This window comes from Hesperophylax consimilis, chromosome 10 (assembly GCF_061612785.1).
Source record: "Hesperophylax consimilis isolate HC1 chromosome 10, BYU_Hcon_1.0, whole genome shotgun sequence".
Lineage (NCBI taxonomy): Eukaryota > Metazoa > Arthropoda > Insecta > Trichoptera > Limnephilidae > Hesperophylax > Hesperophylax consimilis.
Genome location: NC_142845.1, coordinates 5,108,377 through 5,132,361, shown reverse-complemented (window position 1 = coordinate 5,132,361; position 23,985 = coordinate 5,108,377). Strand labels below are relative to the sequence as shown.

The 23,985-nt window shown below is 35.1% G+C and overlaps 1 protein-coding gene across 4 annotated transcripts in view; it reads right to left on the bottom strand.

Moving 5' to 3' along the window:
• Positions 1-7,479: 7,479 nt before the first annotated feature.
• Picot (putative inorganic phosphate cotransporter protein picot) overlaps positions 7,480-23,985 on the bottom strand; it is a 126,367-nt gene continuing 109,861 nt past the window's right edge. For 3 of the 4 annotated variants that reach the window (XM_089636523.1, XM_089636524.1, XM_089636525.1), the window contains exons 3-9: positions 20,219-20,464; positions 19,417-19,504; positions 17,889-18,115; positions 17,265-17,414; positions 16,590-16,722; positions 15,225-15,466; positions 7,480-9,399 (exon numbers count right to left, since the gene is read on the bottom strand). In XM_089636523.1, coding sequence (XP_089492649.1) covers positions 9,139-9,399; positions 15,225-15,466; positions 16,590-16,722; positions 17,265-17,414; positions 17,889-18,115; positions 19,417-19,504; positions 20,219-20,464 — 1,347 coding nt within the window. In that variant the 3' untranslated portion in view covers positions 7,480-9,138. Of the gene's footprint in view, positions 9,400-15,224; positions 15,467-16,589; positions 16,723-17,264; positions 17,415-17,888; positions 18,116-19,416; positions 19,505-20,218; positions 20,465-21,102; positions 21,217-23,985 lie in introns of those variants that run through there. The other variant, XM_089636526.1, reaches the window with a different exon arrangement.

Below are 23,985 nucleotides of genomic sequence, written 5' to 3'. Positions count from 1 at the left end.
AAATGATCATCTAGTCCAAGGCTGCCCAACCCCAGGCCCGCGGGCCACAATGTGGCCCGCGAACGAATTATAAGTGGCCCGCGTGAACCATTTTCAAAAAACCCGCCAATCCGCCAATTTGAAAAAGAGTCGCGGGCCCGCGGTAAAACAAACAATGCAGCTTACCAGTATGCTGTGGTAACGCGCGGTTACCAGTGTTGCCAACGAAGGCGATTTATCGCTATTAAGGCTACTCAGAACGAGAATCAGCGACGAAAAAATCTTTTTTAAACAAAAATACACCGGTATAATATTTTTTGCGTCCGAAATGGAACCCTGTAGCCACCCTCCCCCCCTCCCCCATGGAATTTGAAAAATATTGTTGTGGGGAATCACATATGATGTTTTTGTGTGCGTGAAATTTTTTCTCAGCGAAGTTCCGTAGCAACCCCCCCCCCATGGATTTCAGATATTTTGGGGAATTATATTTTATAGAAATTATCTAACAACCCCCCCCCCCCCCATGAAAATAGGAACCGTCAGGTATTCAGTGGCCCGCCAGTGATTCAAAATCGTCAATTTCGCCCAACTGTTAAAAAGGTTGGGCAGCCTTGATCTAGTCAATCCACATTATGCAAGTGGATTAATATAATAAGTATAAGTATAATAAATACAAAATAATACAAGGACAACACGTCAACTCACCAGAGATCAAATGGGAAAATAATTCACCCACTTCAGATATTTTCATATCAGAGGGTTCGACTCGGTAGAACTCCTTCCTGGACCTATAAATCCTACTGATCCCTCAATATAAATATTTAAAAAATGTTTCGTAATCCTACATGTATTTAAAATGACTGATTTTTGCATTTTTATGTATAAATTCTTTGACAGATCTAATACACCTAAATTTTGAATGAGAGAGCTAGGTATAATGCCAGTAGCCGAAATAACAAATGGTAATATTTTTATAGTCGAAGAATGCCAAATTTAAAATTAATAAATATTTATTTTAAATTTGAAACAAAAATATTTTTATTGGATGATTTGTATAGCGCCCATCCAAATATTGTTATTATAATAATAATTTAAAAAATTTGGATGATTTGTATAGCGCCATTTTTGTGCAAAATCACCTAATTGAATAATAACTTAGAGGGTTTATTTTTTACAAAAATGGCGTTGCATAGTTCATCCAATAATTATTTATTATCTTAGATTATTGACCAAAAACGGGTTTGTTTATATTCTTTAACTCCAACCAATATAATGTACCTAACAGTCGGAGCGTATTGTGCAGAACAGGGGTTGGAACTTGGAATGATATAATACAGCGCCAACAATCAATTTCAAATATTATACCGATACTGGTGATACTTATTTCGTAATGTCAGATACCGTCCAGACTCAAATCAGATCAGCAAAAAGCTGGCTGCCTGCCCGTATGGCGGCAGAGCGTTCTGGTCTACCCAGTCTACCACCTCTTACCAGACCTGACGGCTCACTAGCAAACACCGCTACCGAAAAGGCCAACTTGTTAGGTAAAATGTGTGCGGAAAACTCGACCCTCGATGATCGGGGTGCTATACCACCGTCGGTTCCTCACTGCGGTTTCTATATGAAAAAGCTGAGGATCCGGCATCGGGATGTACCCCAGTTCTTACGGAATACCTGCCTGGTATTCCAGAGGTGCGCCGCTGAAATAGCTCTAATTTTGATGAAGCTTTTCAAAATGTCCCTAAAAACTGACCCTGTACCCTCTGGAAGAAGAGTGACCTCTCCAATCCGGCCAACTACTGCCCCATAGCAATGTCATCTATTCTATCCAAGGTGATGGAACGTGTGATCAACAACAAACTGCTCACATACCTCGAGAAGAACAAAATTAAAAACGATTGTCGATACGGATTCTGGCGAAATTGCTTGTGCGGTGAATTTCTCGCATAAGTGACGCGTGTTTGGGGGCGGTGCCTCGAACGTTACGGTGGGACCCAAATGGTTCCACTGGTAATTTCCAAGGCCTTTGACCAGTTTTGGAACCGAGGACTTGTCAACAAACTGCTTTCTTACGGACTTACCGCATCCTTGTGTACGTGGATTGCCGACTTTTTGAGGGAAAGGTCGATTCAGACGGTTGTTGATGGTTTCACCTCTTCCTCATACTCAATAAATGCTGGCATCCCACAGGGATCGGTTATATCTCCGACTTTCTTTTTGTTGCACATCAATGACATCGAAGCCAGAGTCAAGCTAGCCTCACAGAAGCTGTTTCATATAAAACAAAAACAAAAAACTAAATGGAAAGGTGCGTAGAGCATGTCAAAAAAGGAAGCTACTTGGAGGACCAGGTGCCAACGGGTCGAACTAACAAAATAGCCGCGCTATGCCTATCAAATCATGTGCCCGACGGAAGGTTGATGCCTATTGCCTTATGGTGAACAATATTTTTTTTTTTTTTTTTTTTTTAAAAGAAAGACAAACATTCCCGGGTTACGAATAACCCAACAATGTTTGAAAATCTCCTACTACCACCACAGAAAGCCGAAAATGCTGCTTGTGTTGTGATGGAGGACTTAGCCAGCCGAGGAATCGAACACGCGACGCTCGGGTGAGACCCAAGCGCTATGCCCACTCAACCACTGACCGGTCAAATATTTTTAATAACTTTGCATTGCTTTGTAATTAAAAATAATAATATAGATATAAATTGGTAATCATGTTTACACAGCACTATCATCACCTTTGAAGAGTCCTTTTACTTCTTCCGGCCTCGTGCTGTCTATCTTCGGACCGTGAATGCTAGCGACAGTCGACTTGTTGCGATGAGTCGCTTATGAATGAGCCTCACAAATGAGCTGGCTTTTTTGGATGAGCCGCATTCGTACGGCGCCTGACAGTGCCACATTTGGACTTGGAAATATGTTCTTACACCCACTAACTACCTAGCATCTTATTTTTCTCGTGGTACAAGGCGGCGTTGTATGATCATTAATATGCTTAGGCTGGGAACTTGGTGCTGTAGTGGGAATCATATCGGGCGAGTACAGTATTCTCAATGCTCATACACACTCTGAACTCACGGCTCTCGTTCAATTGAGTCGACTCTTGAGACTCGACTGAACCTTGACCCTGTATGAAAATATTGAACTGGTAATGTGGCTCCCGCTCTTAATAAATATGACCCATGGCTAGTCGACTGGCAATATATTAAGGAACATATCACAGAAAATGCCCTTATATCGAAAATGCAACCGCAGATACCCAGCGCTGTTTTATCAAGGTGTGGAAACCTGTTGACTTCACGAACAAACTTTTAAGAGCACCGGGAACAAAGCTAAGCTAGTACTGTACCTATGCGCAATCACAATACCAATTTTGGAGACCGAGCTTTTGCAGTAGCAGGCCCAACAGCTTGGAACAAACTCCCTTCATATTTGCGAAATATCGACAGCTCATCTGAGTTCAGAGCAAAACTAAAAGACTCACCTTCTCAATTTGTCGTATCCAGAATGATGACCTTTTTTATTGTTTTATTCATCAGTAGTATTTCATTGCTCAGTCCAGGGGATTTTCTATTTGATTTTTTTTTTCACCGTTATTAACCGTTTATTACGCGTAAACAATTTTTTAAAAATATTTTATAACTGACACCACGCGCAGAAATCATAACAATCGGTATTTGTAAATATAAATTAAATATGTATGTTAGTCGTAAATCTCTAGTTTAAGCCGTAGTTGTAAGTCGTTTTGCAGCGGTATTGTGTAAAAATGCCCACTTGGTCATAAAAATATTTATAGCTTAAGTCATTATTAAAAGTCTTAGTTGTAAATCACTCGACATTAGTCTTACTTATGCGTCTCTCTCTATCTATGAAACTTAGTTATAAACCAAAAGTAATTAAGTCTAAGTGATCAATGCATAAATTAAGTTGTTAATTCAATTCAATTCAATTAGTTTATTCCTTTAAAAACATTACAAAATTACATTTTATTTCGTTTTTAAGTACATTTGTAAAATGGTATTACATAATAAGTGGTGTATAAACTATACCAGCATCAATAGAGCTTGCCTTTTAAAGGCAGCTTCACCGATGCTAAATATGTCGATATCCGAATTAATTCTGTTCAACAGAAAGACTGCTCTCCCCACCGGCATGACCATTGGCAAGTTAGTCCTGCAGGCCGGGAGATAAAACAGTCTATGCTGTCGGTGACGGAGATAACCATCAGGAACATAGAGACTAATACTCTCCATGATAGTCGGATTTACTAACCATCCACGAATCAGTTTGAAGAAGTGTGATACAATATGCACATCTCTTCTGACCCGTAGATGGTTCATACCGAGCATGCCCAAGAGAAAGTCAGTAGGATAGAGCCACGGGTAGTAGCCATACTCCCTCAGGTAGAGGAATCTCAGAAATTTCTTCTGCACTCTCTCCAACATAAGGGAATACTTCACCTGATGTGGGCTCCAAACCACCGACCCACTCTCAAGCCTACTCCTAACCAACGCAATGTATAGCACTTGGAGAACCCGGGTGTCTCTAAAATTCATCGCAGTGCGTAGGACGAAGCAAAGCATTTTCAGTGAAGCACTACACGTCATTTCGATATGAGTATGAAATGTCAGCCTACTATCAAACATGATGCCAAGATCTTTCATAGTGGAGACACGTTTTAAACTTCGGGCATTCATGGTATACCGGTAAAACCAAGTATGACGTGCCCTTGTGAAAGAAAGAATGAAACATTTAGAAACATTGAATTCGATCCGATTCCGTTTACTCCAGTCAACAATTCTATTAATGTCCGATTGGAGTCGAATGCAGTCTTCTAAAGTTTTAATTTCCAAGAATAGTTTTAGGTCATCAGCAAAAAGAAGTGACCTGGAATGCAGAATATTTTCTGTAATATCGTTAATAAAAATTAGAAAGAGGAGCGGTCCTAAATTAGAGCCCTGTGGAACGCCTGAGAGTAGAGAGAATAATTTTGACATGAATATTCCATGAGATACAAATTGCTTTCTTCCAGTAAAATAGCTTGCAAAGAATATGAGAAACCGTAGAGAAAAACCTATAGTTGACAATTTATTCAATAATATGTCATGGTTTACGGTATCAAATGCCTTCGAGAAATCATTATATGAGCAATCTACTTGGTAGCCCTTATCTAAAGATTTGGAAACATAATCTGTGAGTACCAGTAGGTTAGTATCTGTTGATCGACCTTTTCTAAACCCATGCTGTTCCGATATTAAGAAAGGCTCTACTTGAAAGAGCACATGTTTATGAATTATCGATTCGAATAACTTAGCCGGGGCGGAAAGTATTGCCACTGGCCTGAAATTTTCGACAGATGTCTTTGATCCACTTTTGAAAATGGGACAAATTTTTGAGACTTTCCAGGAATCAGGAAATACACCAGTATCTAAAGATAGGTTGAATATAAAACTTAGTGGCATTTTTAAAAATTCAACACATCCTTTTAAAAAAAATACTGGAAGAAAGTCTGGCCCAAGTGAATGTGTATGTTTCATGTTATTAATTGAAGATTTAACATCTGATTCGTCAATATGACTTATATCAATGTTTTGGGCTCCCTTCACATTCATCTTGGAAGCAGAAATGGGATTTAGTAATGGAGGCTCATTACTGTACACTGATTGGAAATGAGTTGCAAATGCATTGGCTACATCCGCTCCTCTAACTTCCCGATCACCATGCATCATGATGTCTGTTATACCACCATCTTTGCGCAGTGATTTTACGTAGTCCCAAAATGCCTTGGGATCATGCTTGATATCACTCTCTATTGAGTCGACATACGTTCGGAATGCTATATGAACATTTCTTCTAACAACTGCTCTGAGGTTACTGAACATTTCATACTCATGTTGGTCACCAGTAGCTTTCCATTTTTTATGGTGAGCATGTTTTATCTCAATGCTCCTGATGGTATCTCTAGTGAACCACTTCGGATACCTACGTCCACCTCTGTTGGGAGGTTTCCTAGGGAAGCAAGCGTCAAATACATTATATATACATGAATAAAAATGGTGTAGCGCCTCATTAACGGTATCGAATTTAGAAAGTTCATGCCAATCCAATTGGCTCATCATCTGATAAAGTTTGACAAAATCACCCCTACCAAAAATCCATCCCCGCAAAGTGCCGTCTGTAGTTTTAGGTAATTTGGTAGTCTTCGGAGGCTTTTTACAAGAATACCGGAACTCTAATGCGGGGTGATATTTGTCCTCATATACGAGGGGAGAATCGCTATGTATGACATTTAATTCAATGTTACACAAAACTAGATCCAACATCCTCAACTCAGAATTGGGAATACCATTATTCTGGGTGAGCCCAAACACTTCGCATAAAAAATTGAGGTCATTTTCAACATCCTTGCCGCTACGCGCTGAATGGATGTTGAAATCTCCCAAAACAATAATATTCCTTCCTCCGAGAAGATCCACGTTTTCGTGAAACTTATCGAAGAATAGTTGATATGTTTCCAGAGTTGATACCGGTGGAAAATATATTACACATATAAAAGTAACAAACAAATCGATTGTAATTTTTATCCACAAGTCTTCGATGTCAGCTTCCAGATCAGGCATGTGTTCGGCCTTAAACTTAGTTTTGACAGCCAAAAGGCAGCCTCCGCCTTGTCTGTGGCCACTACCACTATCTCTGTCCTTTCTGTACACTTGAAAGCTGTCATCGAATAACTCTTGGTTGCACACACTGGAGTTCAGCCAAGTCTCAGTGAGCCCTATTACACCGTAATTGTTTTTGTTAAGCGCCCTTGAGGTGATTTTCTCACGAAAACGGCGCTATATAAATAATCCAATCATTATTATTAACTTTAATACGCGCTCGTGGTGGAAACAAAAGTGTGAAAAATACTCAACTAAGTTAGTACTCGCTTAGCTTTGTTCGCGGTGGATATTGCACTTTATATAGGTAATATTATGTATGCTGTGTGTAGCAAATCAAAATTTAAAAAAATACTCATTGTCTCTTTATTTTTTGTTTCTCTGTGTCAGTCATATTTTTTATGTTGACCATTTAGTCATTAGTCTTTTGTTTTGTTGTTTTCTGCAGTCAAGGGAGAGGGAAAATGAAATAAAACAATTGCAACAGTGGTGAAATAATATACTTCTTTAACCACCTTGGAATTGATCCTCCTCTCCATTCTTTCAAACGGAACAATGTGTAATATGAATAAAAGAATAAATTAACACTTAGGACGGGTTGTTTCGGAGAATCTGAACAATTCATCAAATTTCAACGTTCATTTTCAAGTTCTGTGAAAGATTTTTTCAAGTTCTGTTTTTATTTCAGTTTTGTCAAGCTACTAGCCTACAATGATATAAAAACAGAACTTGAATAAGTCTTTCACAGAACCCGAAAATGAACGTTGAAATTTGATGAATTGTTCAAATACTCCGAAACAACCCGTCCTTAGTCTTTTTATACTTATTTACGAATGTATTATTTGTCCATCAGTTAAATATATTTATAAATTAATACAACATATTATTCTACAATACAATCAAGAATATAATATTCAATGATCTACATAATATTATTCATAACTGAAACTACTAACTTATAAAAAAAAAGGTTTAGAAAATTAACAAGTTGAAACACAACAATAATGTATTATTATTGTATTTTTGAACAAATTTAACAGATATGACACATTTTGATTATTAAATCAGCAATATACAATATTAAGGCACGAGTTTGACATAAAAAAATTATAGTATTTTAAAACAAATCCTCAATTATCGGCACTGTTTTGTAATACATAAATCGGAAATGTCGGCACTATCTTAAATATTTATAACAGAGAAGTACTGTTTTAAAAGTAGCTTTCTAATACTGCAATGACATGAGAGTTGGACTAAAATTACCACTGCCAAACAGGTGATACACATCTTTATAATTTAGTTTGTTTGTGTTTCTTTATAAATGCTCATTAACTCCTAGGGGCCAGCAAGAAAATTCGATAAATAAAAATACACTTTTGTTAAAGCCAAAAAATAATACCATATTTGACATTATGTCAAACTAACTCAATAGAAGAAAGGCAAAATGAATCTATAAGGTCGACACTGCAATTGCAGGACTTCCTGCGTAGGCACAATTCCTCAAAACTGCAAATGCAGGGCTCTGCCCCCTAGGGGTTAAATTAATGTAAATCTTTATACAATGTCCATCAATTCTCGATATTTCAACAAAGGGTACTAAAAATTCAACTGACAATCACATTTTAAGATGTTATTTATTGGGTTTCTTAGAACATACACAGTTATTTCAGAAAGTTCTTTTAATGTTAGGTTTTTACAATATGTAAATATTTAATATTAAAATATCTGCATGTAAATAATATATTCATGAGTGTTCACGGTTGGCTCACTCCTGTTTGGCTGCAGCTATTGTAATTAGTATTGTGGTTCAAATTAAGTGCTGAAATATAAACCTAATGTTAGTCACACAACTTACAAAAATAATACTTGTTTCAATGTGCCATTCTTCTGCTTGTGAGGAAGATTGAGAATTTGGAATTGTTAAATGAATATCAATGAGGAATGAAGTTCAACAAATTCCCAATCCTCCTTCAGGCATTTCCCAACGGTTGAGCAATTCATAATAACAACCCGACAAAGACAATCTCCTCGAAATACCCTCATTATAATCAAAGACAATCCGGACTGTCAATTCCTTGTCACAGTACACATTTCGCAATATCAGTTAATTCAACAGAGATTTTGCAATAATAATTATTACAATCAAGAAAAACCTACGCAAATTAAATGTTGCGACATTTTTACTATTTCAATATTTACTAATAATTAATATCACCATTAGATTGTTTATAAAATTGACGGGCAAAATTGAGGCATTCATAAATAAAAAAAATGATTCAGCACAAGCTCTAAGTTGTTTTGGGCTTAAATTTTTTAATTTTCTCCTTAATTGGCTATAAAAGTAATGTGCACAATACATTATTTCAATATAACATACTCAATTTCTACAGCAGCCTATTTATGCCTTACAAACTAAATATATATAATAAATAAATAGAGGAATTACACGCCAGGAAACAACTCCCGGCATCTTTACTGACTGGGTATGTGACTCGTCAATGTCTGGACTCTGTAATGTTAGTGTTGCCGTTTGAGATGGTGTGGCCGTTCTGAGCATTACCGTTGGTCTGGCCACCCTCGGGGTCGGCCCCCACCCCCGCCTTCTTGTTTCTCTTCTTCAGCGCGTTGGACTCGTCGTTGGCCGGGTTGTCCCAGGCCTGGCGCTGGCCGGATGCAAAGATGTTGTAGAACGTACAGCAGAACACGTAGATGGCGGCTGCAATGAAGAATACTATTCTCCACGACGCTTGTGTGGGCTGGAAAACAAAGACAACCATATAATTAAATCTGCTGGGTTCATTCAAAACTATACATCTCAAGAAAGATTCACTGCTTACTCTTTCGGTTAGGTTAGGTTTCGATGATGGACGATTAACGTTAACGACTTCGATATCGTTATCTATCAACCTTCAGGGATGTTCTAGGCCAACATTTCAAATTATGGATAGAGGGAAGGGGAATTTATATGTTAATATTATTTAAATGGGTAAATTTCATAATTATATGGAAGATTAGATGGGGCTCAGAAGAGATGAGATGTTGAACGGAGGGGAGGCAATTTTAGATAAGGCTTGATAGAAGAGAGGATATTTGTTTAGAGAGGGACAACCAATATTGTGATCAAAAGTTTCCACTTCTACACCACAGAAAGTACAATCTGGGGAGTCAAGAATCTGAATTTTAAAAAGGTGAGAAGGAACGGAACAATGTCCAATTCTCATTCCAATAAGGAAATTCCTTTTTGGAAAAATGGGTGAATTGTCGAAAACACGGTTTTGACGAGATAGTCCTTTGTATTGAGTTGCTAGGGTTATTAATATAAAAATGGCAGATCAAAGAGGAAAGAAAATTCACACTTAAAACATCTTTGGCAACAATGAGTAAAAATCATCAAAACATTCGAATGAAAGTGTGCGAAGCCATGAACATTTCGTTTTAATTATTAATCATTTTGCCTGCGCCTTTCTAGTATTATTGGTTCGTTGTGCACTAGTATTTTTATTTGTAGATTGTTTCAGGCTAAGGTCATGTCATTTAGAGCTCCATTGTATCCTTTGTCTTCTCTTAACCCTTTGCAACCAGTAAAATAATACCGAAATGTAATGGGCCACACTTGTAAAGCTCTTAGATATGATTCCTCTAGTCCTGGGCCACTTACTGGTTGAATCATGTTCGCATGAAGGTACCCTACACAAGCAGCTCCAGCACGTTCCATCGGCACCGGTTTCGTCCCCAAAAACAGATTTATTTTCTGTCAGGATTTTTAAAAAGACCAACTCACTCTTGTATCATTTCTAAATTCTCGATTGTAAAGGAATTTATTTATTTATTTATTTATTTATTATTTTATTTACGCCCTAATGGGCTTTTACATGAAAATATACATTTACATTGATTACAATAATTGAACATAAGAAGATAAATGGAGTTAATTGTAAGAAAGCAACACATATAATAAAATTTTGTGCAAATTAGCAAAACACTAATAAGATGGATTCAATATAAAATATACCCAAGCATGAAATAGTAAGTAAAAGAAAGTTCAACATAAAAAGTAAGTAAGTGGGTGTGTTTAAACCCAGTATTAATTGTGTGTTTAACAAATCGATAAACCAATATAAATTAGAGTGTAACTTACTCGTGAGGTAAAGAACATTATAACAGAGATTTAAAAAAAAAAAAAAATAACAAAATAAGAGTTGCACCTGTAAAAAGCAAAAACTAATAGAATTTAGCAATATCGACATGAATAAGAAATAATAAGATCTGAGATGGAACATAGTGTTATGTATAAAAAGTAGTTAGTAGGTATATGCATACAATTATAAGTGTATAGTAGAGCAAATAAAAAACAAACAAATATGGATATAATTTACTTGAAAGGTTTCGAATGGGAGAAGATGTAATAAAATTATTAAAGCTATAAAAGTTAATTATTAGCCGATAGAATCGAAATAAGTTGCCTTTTAAAGCTCACAAAATTGTCAAAACCAAATATATCTATAAGTTCACAGTATTTATTCGCAAGGTTGTGAATTCTAGGAATTGGTGAAAAAATAGAATAATTAGTGTTGAGGTTCTTGTTAAATTTAAAAGTATCTTTACTGCGAGTTTGCCTAGCAGGAACATTAATGCAAATAAGTTCCAACAAATTAGGGCTGTCAATTAAAGATTTAATAATTTTGAATAAAAATAGCAAATCAATTAACACTCTTCTATCAGATAATTTAAGAAGTTTAGTTTCAGCAAGCAAGTTATTGTAATTTATAAATTCGATTGGAATTTTCATTTTAAAATTAATGTACCGAAGGAATTTATTTTGTACCTTTTCTAATGATTGAGAATGGACCTTGTAGTACGGTGACCATACGGTGGAATTGTATTCTAATTTGCTTCGTACTAACGAGCAATACAGATGTTTTAATGTTGACATACTTTTAAAATTTGCTCCCATTCTCAAAATAAAACCTAGTATTCTCATCGCATCGCTTGTTATTTCATCGATGTGTTCGTTAAACTGTAGACTCTCGTGGAATATAACACCAAGATCACGAATCTGTGATACACGAAGAAGATTAGCACCATTCATAAAATAGGAAAAATTAAGTGGATTTTTGCCTTTGTAAAAACTGATAATCTGGCATTTACCTAAATTTAGTTGCAAATCATTGACAGAACACCACGCACATAGTTTATTAAGGTTCAACTGCAAAATTGCGCGATCGTCATCGTCTTTGATTATTCTGTATATCTTCAGATCGTCGGCAAATAACAGGACTTTAACATTAGTAAAAATATTAACAATATCATTGATAAACAAACAAAATAATATTGGGCCCAAGTGAGATCCCTGTGGTACTCCGCTCGAGGCAGCAAATGTATAAGAAGTAAACGAATCAATCTTGACTGCTAAGTACCTTCCTAATAGATAACTCTTAAACCATTCCAACATACTCCCTCTTATTCCCAACAATTTTAGTTTACGTAATAATATTTTGTGGTTTACTTTATCAAATGCCTTACTGAAGTCAGTATATATGGAATCAGTTTGATGTGATGCATTAAGGGCATTAACAATATCATTCGTGTACAATATCAAATTGGTAAGAGTAGATCTACCTTTAATGAATCCATGTTGAAGGGGAGAGATGGTTCGATTGATTCGGGATATCAACTTATCTAGTACTAGGCTTTCAAAAAGTTTGGGTAAAGTAGACATTATACATATTGGCCTATAATTTGTTACTTCGCTCTTATTACCTTTTTTGAAAATGGGCGTTAAAAGACTAAACTTCCAAAGGTCCGGGAATACACCTGATGAGAGTGACTTTGTAAATAACTTATGAATAGGATATGACAATGTATGCATACAATTTACTAAAAACCTGGGCGGAACATTATCAGGTCCTGCGGATTTTCGGGAATCAAGACTCTTCAGCTTAGATATAATATCGTCTATGGTTACATTACAGTCAGATATATCAAGAGTTTCAACCAAATCAAAGCACGAAATATTGCTGTCTTCACTTGCATTAATGTAAACGCCGCTAAAAAAATCAGCAAAAAGATTAACAGTTTCCTGAAGATTTTGGGATAATTTAGAATCGAATGACACACTACTAGGTATGTAAGTACCATTTTCTTTTTGGGATTTAACATATTTCCAAAAGAAATTTGAGTCGTCCATGATAGAGCCTTCGACATCACTAATGTAATTTTTGTAACATTTTGCGGAGAGCTTATTGCACTCTGCCCTCAATTTTTGAAACGCAGTATAATCGATGGCCAGGCGACTTTGTTTGAATCTCTTATGAGATAATTTTTTGAGGTAAATTAAGTCTATCAGGTCTTTTGAGAACCATTTAGGGTATAGAGTTTCTCTGTAAGTCGTTAAAGGAACAAATTGTTCAATTGCAGAATTAACGATGAAGTAAAATTTTTTAAGGTGTACATTAATATCATCGTCGCTATCAAAGAATGACCAGTCAGTCTGTTTAAGGAAATTTGAAATTTTAACATAGTCAGCTTTTTTGAAATTTCGAGTTTCTACTACCTTTTTTACGATAGGAATTGGTTTAAGATTAGACATGCATATTTCTAGTGGTGGATGGTAAACATCGACAGGTAATAGAATTTCGGTACTTCTCACAACACAGATGTCAGACACATTTGACAGTGCCAAATCCAACGTACGACCTCCTATATTATGAACATTATTACACTGTGTTAGACCTAAGAACAGTGCCATATCTCTAATAACACGAATATTAACATTAGAACAAGAATTGACAGAATTCATATTACACCAATCATAATGTGGCAGATTGTAATCACCAACTAGAAGTAGTTTAGTATTAGGATATTTAGCACAAATTGATTCAACCTCGTCGCAGTGATTGCTGTAGCTTTGGACATCAGAATTCGGAGGTAAGTATGCACATCCCACTATTATTTTACCTCTAGAAGTGTTCACATTGACAAATAGTTGCTCGATGGATGTGTTTTTTGTGGATATTTTTGAAGAACTGAGATTATTTGAGATAGCAATGGCTACACCACCTCCTCTCGTTTTGGCACTTGTTTTAGAATTCCTATCCATACGGTAGATGTTGAAATTAGGGAAGCCTAATTCGGCAGAATTGATTCCTGAGTCGAGCCATGTTTCGGTTAAAATGAAGATATCACTGCTGATAGTTGCCGCCGAAGTCAGCAACATGGGAAGTTTAGTGCGGATCCCTCTCACATTTTGGTAGTAGCATTTTATTTTTTGTTGTTTCAGTTTTTTGGCGCACATTCAATAATTTTAGGTACAGAGTTCACATATTTGATAGTTATATTGGTTTCACCGTTGTTCTTCCTCGTCTCGAGTTGTTGGCGTAAATCTAGAAGTTGAGTCCTCTGCAATGGTGTTTGGTCGTTACTGGCCTTTATACCGTTTTTCAGTTTTGCGTTCCTGGTCAAAACCTCACGAGCCGAGACAGAGTCATTGAATTCGACCTTAATCGGTCTAATTTTGTTGGACTTTTTTACACCAAGTCTGTACGACTTAACCACACTCGGTATTAATTCATTATTTATATCACTAATCGCTGAAACTACTTTATCGCTGTCCATTTTAATAATTGTTGTTGTTGATTCTGAAATACTTTCGGGAACATTAAATAAAATAATGTTCTTTGACCGGGTTTTTCTTTCCTCGGCCTCTGCGAGCAAATCATTTATTGAAGATGAAGTATTTGTCGGGTTAGTAACAATAGACTGAGTATCCGTTACACTTTTTAATGTTGACAATTCTCCTTCCAACATTCCCATACGAACAGCCAACAATCCTGTGGTTCCTAACAGATCCGTTGTTATCGGGGTAATTTTACCCATTTGCTCCTTCGTAAATTTGTTGCCGGGGTCATTAATAATTTTTATCAGCGAACAGAGTAGATCCTTGGCCTTGGTCATATAGTTAAGAGAGTTCTCGTTTAAATCCATATTAAAATTTATTTAAAAAGAGTTAAAAATATGTTAACTTTATTCGTAATTAGTTTATACACAAACGCCTGTTTCCCGCAAACTGTTTAGCACTATTCAAAAGTGACGACACTTTCGACCAATGGCGATAGTAATGACGGACTGATAATGCGCATGCGCGTTTGGTATGTTTACCAGTTGAAAATTGTTATTTTAATATTTTTAAAACACAGCACTGCACAGCACACACGATAATTTAAAAATCTAACTGATTGAATATTTCGAAGATGAAGTGATTTAACTACTTCGACACTTTATGTTGTGTTTACTTGCAATTTTCTAATGTTTTGGAAGTTTTAATGTGGAGCGTATTCACTATCTGTGTAATCAATGACGGTAGGTATTATTGTATGTATACATGTAAGTGATTTCTTTATACCAGAATAATAGGGCCCACAGACAATCTGATTTTGTCCATCTAATTTGAAAGAAACATGTCGAAAGCGATCAGAAAATGGATATGGCTTAAGGAAAGGACGAGCCTTCGAACATGTTTCTTTCGGCTAGGACGGATGAAATCGGTTAGTCTGACAACAGACATCAAAACATTGCGTATTACCTTTCCATCAATAACATATCCTGCGACAATGGGCGCCAGCAGGCCGATGAGATTGGCCGTGCAGTTAGTGAAGGACATGAGGATGCCGGCAAAGCGTGGTGAGATATCCAGATGGTTGACCTTGAAGCCCGAGTAGATACCGCCGTTGAGCCCAACGCCGATGGTGAGGATGGCCACTGTTGCCATGGGGTTGCAGCCTGTGTAGGAGGCCACTATGAGACCGATTGCGGGACCGTATTGACCTGAACAAATTAAATAAAATCATTGTAATGATATCAAAAGAAATTCATGATGCCGTTGTTAAACCTAGGTAAGATGTCATCATTATCTTTGTGTAAGTGTAGCGATTAAGCTACTTTAAATTAATGCACTAAGATTTGTAAAAATTGAAAGATTATAAAGAAAATACATGAAGCTAGTAAAAGTACAATGCGATGGGTATTACGAGAGGCTATTACGAGATATGTTAAGTTGTTTTAAATCAACTGCTTGACACATCTTGTTGCAACAGTTGATTATTGTTCTTGTTGTGATCAGATGGACCGAAGGACCCCCTTCACCGGAGTAAAATTACAGCGATAAGATAATAAGGATAAAATAAAATTTTCGCATTGCTATAATGTTGTATGATTTCTGAGATAAAGTCATTCGGCGAAAGTGCATCTAACAGGTTTTATGAATTTTATGAAAACTAAGCAATTTGTGATTGTGTGTCATCTAGGAACATTATATACTAAACCTGTTACAGTTTACTAGTTCTAGATGGCTCTGTGTGTGCCAATTTTATTTTCATGGTGGTTTTTACTCACTGAAATAAATAGCTAAATAAGCTATATAAATAGCTACCCTAAATATTTGCTTGTTTTAAATTATATTGTGAATCTGCAAGAGCTGACATATAAAGTCCACTTTCATTATACTAATAAATTTCTGTGTTTATTATAAAAATATATATAATGGACAGACGCACTTGCCCCATTTCAAAGGTGTGTATATATGACAGCTTTCTACATTCTCATATGGTACCCACTTTAAATGTAAGAAAAAATTATGTTTTTGCAGTTTTTTGCATGGAATTTTGAGGGACCGAAAAACAAAACTTCGCGTGAAAACTTCTTAAGTGGGAACTTTTTAAACGAGTTCACTGTAATTGAATCCAACTCGTTAATTTATATTCCGCCCCTCCCCCGACTGACTTTACATATTAAGTTAGGTTATTATTTTAATATTGTGCTTTGTCTTCTTCCTTGAACCAACGTTTTGTAAAATGTTTCAGTGTCCATTATCAACAGCCCTGGTGGATATTAATCATCATTAGATGGTTTAGTTTAGAAATCTCTAAAAAAGGTAGTTTTTTCTATTTACCAATACTGTTGATGATCTTCCTGACTTGGGTGTGGTTAAAGCGCTTTGACTGCAACATCCAGTCAGCAATAAAGGCGATGAATATGGAAAAGAGCCACATAGCGAGGTAGGGTAAGGCAGATACAAATCCATTCTGAAAATTAAATAACACATCCATTTATGTAAAGAAGAGTGTCCGTGGCAGACATCGGGCATTTACTCTACTATTTTAGACAGAGATTGATGAAATTTTGCACACTTGACCTTCAAACAATAGAAACATAATTATCTAAATCTGATTTCGAAAAACTACATAAAGCCCCGGGACTTCAGCTAGTTTAATATAAAGCATTATCTTGAAATATGAAATAATATGTGAGTACATATTGTTATTCCGGTAAAATTGTTTTCAAGAATGTAAAATCACACCCACATTTGAGAACCAGTTAAATATTATTATATTAACAGCGCAGACCATTGAAAAATCACAGAAAAATCTGAATTCTTGAAAAATCACTTCCAAATAAAATAATATTCTATTTGAAATATTATGACAGGTTGGCACTTTATCACTTGTCTGAATTCTTCAAACAATGTCAAAGGATTTAACAAAATATATCTTAACTCAAATTCAGGATGTATTCACAAATATATATATATAATATTATGACAGCTATTGTTGAGGTAAAAACTTACATCTTTCAGTGAGAAATGCAGCACTTGTTTCATGAAGGTCGGCAGCTCCGTCATGAGGGTCTCGTAACCGTAATTCTGTCCCATGTGCGCCAACATGATGGCCCAGAAGGGCAGCGACTTCAGGATGGATATCCATGGAATGGGTGGAGACTAAAATAATGTAAAACAGATTTGTAATGTACAACAGATTGACGTGCATTATTCAATTATTTGTCTCCAATTCTGGAGAGAATAACAGTGGATCATCCAGAACTAAGTTTGTACTCTTTATGTCGATTTGTAGAAATTTGGTACAAATAAAAGTACTTAGGTATCTACAAAACTTCAACACACATATTTGAGACATTGCAAATTTGAAAGCTAATATAAGTTACATACATAAGTTAAACAATGTTTTGATGGAATTCAAATCATTTTGATTCTATGGAATTTTGAAAGTTAAGATCTATCTGCGTAACAATACTAAAAAAATAAATAATATAAAAATTATTCCTCCAATATTCAAATTTAGGTATCTCGAAACCATGTTTATTGGTGACGATATTAGGTATAAAATATTTGTAGACTAAGCTGGGAATAAAGATTGAAATTAAAAAAAAAAACATTATTTATAAGTCTACTCACGCTGGAGCCAGCCGCCCCCCAGATTTTGGTCAAGATGAACTTCTTCTCATCCTCGTTGATCTTGGGATGAGACTCAGGATCCTCGTGCACCAGGAACAGGAAGGCCACAGACCAGATGGCTCCGACAACGCCAAACACGTAGAAGATGGACGGCCAGCCACCGGCGAAACCGTATTGAGACAGCAAGCCAGATAGGGGCATGGATATTACAGTTCCAAATTGTGCGCCTGGAAATAAATAGTTAATTTTAGTAACGGTACTGGATTATCAAAGAAATAAGGTGAAGCATGGGAGATAGCTCAATCAGCAACATATTTAAAATGTTCTTCGAAATCTCATGTAGACAGAGTGACCTGTCTCTGGTTTTGAAAGTCATGTTTGCAAAATTTCATCAATCTCAGAATGAAAATGTAGATTTGCATAAAAAATAAAGCCATCCACAGACACTCTTCTTTATACACGGTGTCCGGAAACTCGTAGTCGGTAAACTAGTGAATCTAGGTCACATAGAGAACCCAAAATTTTTTTATTTTTTTATCCGAGTATTACATTTTTTTGGCAGCTAAAGGGTTAAAATAACTTTTGCAGCCATTGAATAGCGGATATTAACCCCTAGCAAACTTTTTGTTCAAATTTGACATAAAAATTTTAACTTTGGACTAGATTTACTCGAAAATGTTCAAATCAAAAAGTTATATCACAAAATGGACTCCAAATGTTTTTTTTTGGATATAAAATTTATTTATATATTTATCTAGTACAAACCTATTATAAAACTACTATAAAAATATTTCTGAATATGTAATGTAAATTCACGAGTTTTCAGCTTGTACTACTTTCCGGACACCCTGTATATAATAGAAGAAGATTACACGGTTTACTAATTTTTTGAACTCGATATTAATCGTTTCTAGATGATTTTTTATATCTAGTAATTTCACAGTGACACTGAGGAGCCTACTACGAACACAAACCTCTTTCAAACGTACAATAAATTCATCAGCAAACTTTATTCCAGTTCATAATACGGGGGATTATGATCAATGATCACAGGAGCCTATCTACAAAAACATAGTTTTGAGATAAACGGAAATAAAGATTGGAATGCTCATATGCCTAACTGATATGCCTAACTGTATCTCTTAATCTTTGATTATATAAATGTGACATTTATATAATCAAAGCTCTTAATATACGAGATAGAGCTTCTTGTCACTAATAAATATGATTATGGCACTAACGAAACCAAGCTTAACTCAAAACGCCAGTTTTTGTAGTTAGGCCTAATCCCCAAATATGTATAAATTTATAAATTATTACCTACTTATCATATAATTTATGAAATGTGCCGAATTCTGTTAATCATTCTCGATTTTTGGGTGGTTGGATAAATATCTTTTGAGAATGACAGTTGTTTGTTGAGCAGGTCACATTCTTGTTGTCTCCCTTTTTCAATACAAGCGATTTAATACTAATGTGAGGAAGCCAAAGCATTATAATTTTTTCATTAAATGGGTTGTGGGCTTACCAGCATACACGGCAGCACCCATTCTACTCCTCTCATTGGGTGGAATCCATTTGGCCAGCATGGCGTGACTGCAAGGTACAATAGGTCCCTGGAAATAAAAAAAAATCACATTATTAAAAAGGCAAAATACAATTGAAAAGAGGATAACTTATTATTTGCAGTTGCAAATATGTTGACTATTTTAATATGAAACAATTTATTCATTTAACTACTTAACATTTGAAAAATAAGTGGATATTTCAAAATATCATTGCTCATGATGTAAATTACTTTGAGAGTTGAAAATAGTTTAATTGACCTACAAATTCCAGTTAGAACAGGCATTGCAAATCTCATTACACGAGATTTTAATATAATTCTAGATTTTTTTGCTGCTTCAGACAAATGGCTTCGTAGAACCGATAATTATTTAGCCTGACTTCAAGGAATTCGGTCGCTTTTAATAATTTGGTTTTTTAAATTTATTAAATTGCATTGTCTACACTAAATATGGCAAATTTCTTAGAACACTTGATTTTTTTAAAGTGTGGTACTAGGGCAATTGAAAGAAATAGGGCCATAAAGTGTGACTAATATTTAATATTGAAAGATTATCTTAATCCATGCTTGCAATACAGTTTAATAATTCCAGTACTAGAATTACGCAGATTATGTCAGTTAAGATAACACTAGATAACTTGTAGTGAAAAAATATTATTTTCTCAGATTGAAATAAATAGAAGTAGGAATAGTAATAGTACCTACTTGAAAGATAGACCATTTATATCTAAGCGAAATAAAGGTTTCAGAAGTTGGTACTTGCCTCTCCGAGTCCTTGGATGAATCGGACCGCAATGAGCCAGCCAACTCCGTGTTCAGCAGCAATGGGCACCAGTAGCCCAAACAAAGAGTTGACCAACATGCCGACGCCCAGGAAATACCTGGCTCCGTACCTCTTGGACAGGATGCCAAAGGGAATCTGCGTTATCACGTAACCGTAGAAGAAAGACGATAGGATGTATCCTTGCATAACCGAACTCCATACAAACTCACCGTCTTGTTCATCATGCTGTAATCAAAATTATACAAGAATATGAAACACTCTGGTCTACAACACATTAACAAAATGATGATTGACTATTGACGTTTGTCTTTTTTGCTAATTTGTTTATTGATTTATAAAACCAACAGTTTTCATTCCCTTTCAGTGGAAAGTGTGAAGCTCTATCAGAGACGAATATGTACGTCTTGGGAGTGAACTTTTAGATTGTTTTAAACATTTCCGGCTTCTGAACAAACAGGGGTATCTCAAACACATGCAAAAAACATAGAAGAAAGCAATTATTGCTGTAGACTACAGAATACAGATATACAAGTATGAAGGTTTAGTAAATACACAAGTATTATGGATTGATAGACTGTTCCTCAAAAGCTGAAATTGTTTTGTGATCCTCAAAAGTTTACCCTAAAGTCAAAGAGATTACCACCATATTGGAACCGAGATCAAATGTGTGAACACATGGTTTGGTCAGTGGCAGTGACAGAGAGAGACAGTGACAGTGATGTTCAGGAGGTGCCTCAGTGTCACGATGTCACCATGTCCTCAAGTTAACCTGAATAAACAATAATCATCAATGCACAGGAATGGTTAAGATGACAGTTGGCAGTCAGTCCGTAGAGTGACCCGTACATTCATATGATACTTACATAAAATCATCCACGCTCATAAACGAGTATGCCAAGTCGATAATCTCCCTATTAAGGAGTCTCCACAAGCTTGTCGATGGCATATTAAGTCTCGGCTAAAAACCGATCCGTACCATATAATGCTGAAACACAATTTTCCAGGTTCAGATTAGTTATGAACTTTTAAAACACATGCAGAGATGTGCTTTATTTCAAATAAATCCATTTCAAATGGAAATGCAAAATGCAAAATGGTTATTTTCCATTTTGCATTTTAAATGCTTTTCTAAAAACCATTTTGCATTTTGCATTTTAAATGCTTTTCTCAATGTATTTTCCATTTTAAATGCTTTTTGCAACATTCTTGCTACTATCTTTTTTAAAAAAATTTTTTTATTTAATATTTGTATGTTTTTTTACAATAAATATACAATTATACATATTATACAGTGTTATCAAGGTAAATAATAATAGCTTTTCCTCACCATAAAGAGACGAGGCTCTTGTGTTTGGTGAGTGAATCCTAGCTCAATTATATGGAATCATGTAAGTAAGTAAATAATATATTTGCAAAACCAAAGGGATAAGTAAGAAATAGGCAAGATTTATCAATAATACAGTTTCAAGATTTGAATGAAATAATAATAAGAGTAAGATATGGACTTTTATAGTAGTTTTAGGTAATTTTTTAATTTTATTTTAAATTCCTGAATATCTTCAATATTTTTTAGATATAATGGAAGGATGTTAAAATATGTTATACCTAGATAGAGAGAGGTATTTTGTGTGTGCTTTGTATTAAGTTTTGGGATTTTGATAGTTTTTTGATATCTTGCTGACGAATTGAATTGTAAGTTATTTAACTGTATTTCTTTATAAATTTGTAGAATATATATTTTTTATATATATTGTCTATTGTGGGTACATTGAATATTGAAAAGAGAATCTCAGTAGAAAATTTGGATGGTTTTTTCAATATTACTTTAATTATCAATCTTTGAACTATTTTAAGTGGATTTAATATATTGTTATAAGTTCCTCCCCAGCCAATAATACCATATTGTAATATAGATTGTACAATTAAATCTCTTAAATATCCACTCATCTTTTTTTCATAAGCCCCAAATATCAGTCGGTCCTCAATCTCGCTATGGGAGATAATTTGTATTTGTCAAGTTGCTCCCTGGTAGAAGCCCTGGCAATTGAGTGATACCATTACAAAAAATACTGATTTAAATACTGAACATGGGGCCATGACGCTGTAATATTAAATGTAAGATAGCAGTTTCTATGTTTTTACGTTGGCAACATTAGTCCCGCGCAAATTTTTTGTGTTTTCATAATCTGTAGTCGTGGTGTTTTTGGATTTACCATCATGTAATATGTTTGTTCTACATTAATGTCCATTATTAAATGACAAAATTATTTGAAAATTCTATAATTATTTTAATTGTTTGACCTGAGAAACCATTTTGCATTTCAATGCATTTTGAAAATAGGTATTTTGCATTTTGCATTTGAAATGCTTTTCTAAAAACCATTTTGCATTTTGCATTTTCAAAAGGAAAAGTTTTGACCCATTTCCATTTTGCATTTCAAATGGTTTTGGGTACCCATTTTGCACATCTCTGAACACATGCGATTATACTCAATTACTAGTAAATAATATTGATTGAAAACCCAATCGTTTTAGAATCATGATTGAAGTACATACTTTTGCAAATAGAGTAAGTACTAAAAAATAAAACTATTGTTTTTCTTTATCGGTTACACAATGAAGTTGACAAAACCATGCGTCAATTTATGCGCATTAAATATAAAACCATGAAATTAAGTTAAATACATGAAGCTAAATGGGTAGTTTATTTAGTAATTGCCAAACTCTGAAAAAAATTAATACATATTTATTAATGTTTGTTTAAAATAAAATAAGAAAGGAAATGTATTACCACATTTGATACTGGCCCAATGGATAAAAACTGATATAAAATCATTTCTATAATATTATATATAACCTCTTTTAAAATTGATACCATTAGCATAATATACGGGGCTTTCCAATAAGAGGTGTTATTTTGATATTCAATCGTAAAAGATCAATGGTTTCGTTGCTTGTGTGTCACGTAGCGCCGTCTTGTTGAAAGTAAACGTTGTCCAAATCAATACCATCCAATTCCGGCCATAAAAAAATCATTAATCATCTCTCGATAGCGCAATCCATTCACCGTAACTGTTGCTCCAGCCTCATTTTCGAAAAAGTAAGGACCAATGACTCCGCGGGACCATAAACCGCACCAAACAGTCACACTTTGAGGATAGAAAAGCTTTTCAACAATAACTCTTGGGTTATCGGATCCCCAGATGCGACGATTTTGCTTGTTGACGAAGCCACCGAGGTGGAAATGGGCCTCATCACTCAAGATGATTTGCATTTGATTCACTCAAGTGAATTTTAATAATTTCAATGCGTTTTTGAAGCGTGTATCGTTCCATTTTTATTAATGGCGTAGTTTTTACTGGTCAAATGTCAAAAAATGAAAGCTTCAAAAGTAACATCTACCGAAATAGCGGGCTATTCAAAATAACACCTCTTATTGGAAAATCCTGTATTACGTAGATAAATATTTTCTTAATATAACAATATTAGGTTCATACAGGGTGTCCGGGGGGGTGAAGTGCTAAAACTTCAGGATGTGATTCCACATGAGAAATAAAAAATAACTTTTTTCGAAATTCCATTGTTTTTTTTCCCACACAAAAATATTTTTTAAAAGAATATTATTTTTTCCATAGAAATAAATCATATTGTTTTCCTGAAAATAGTGAAAACTACCTTAAAATGTTAAAATTTCGAAAAAGTTTATATATTTCTACCTTGTACTATCATGTAGAATCATCTTCCTA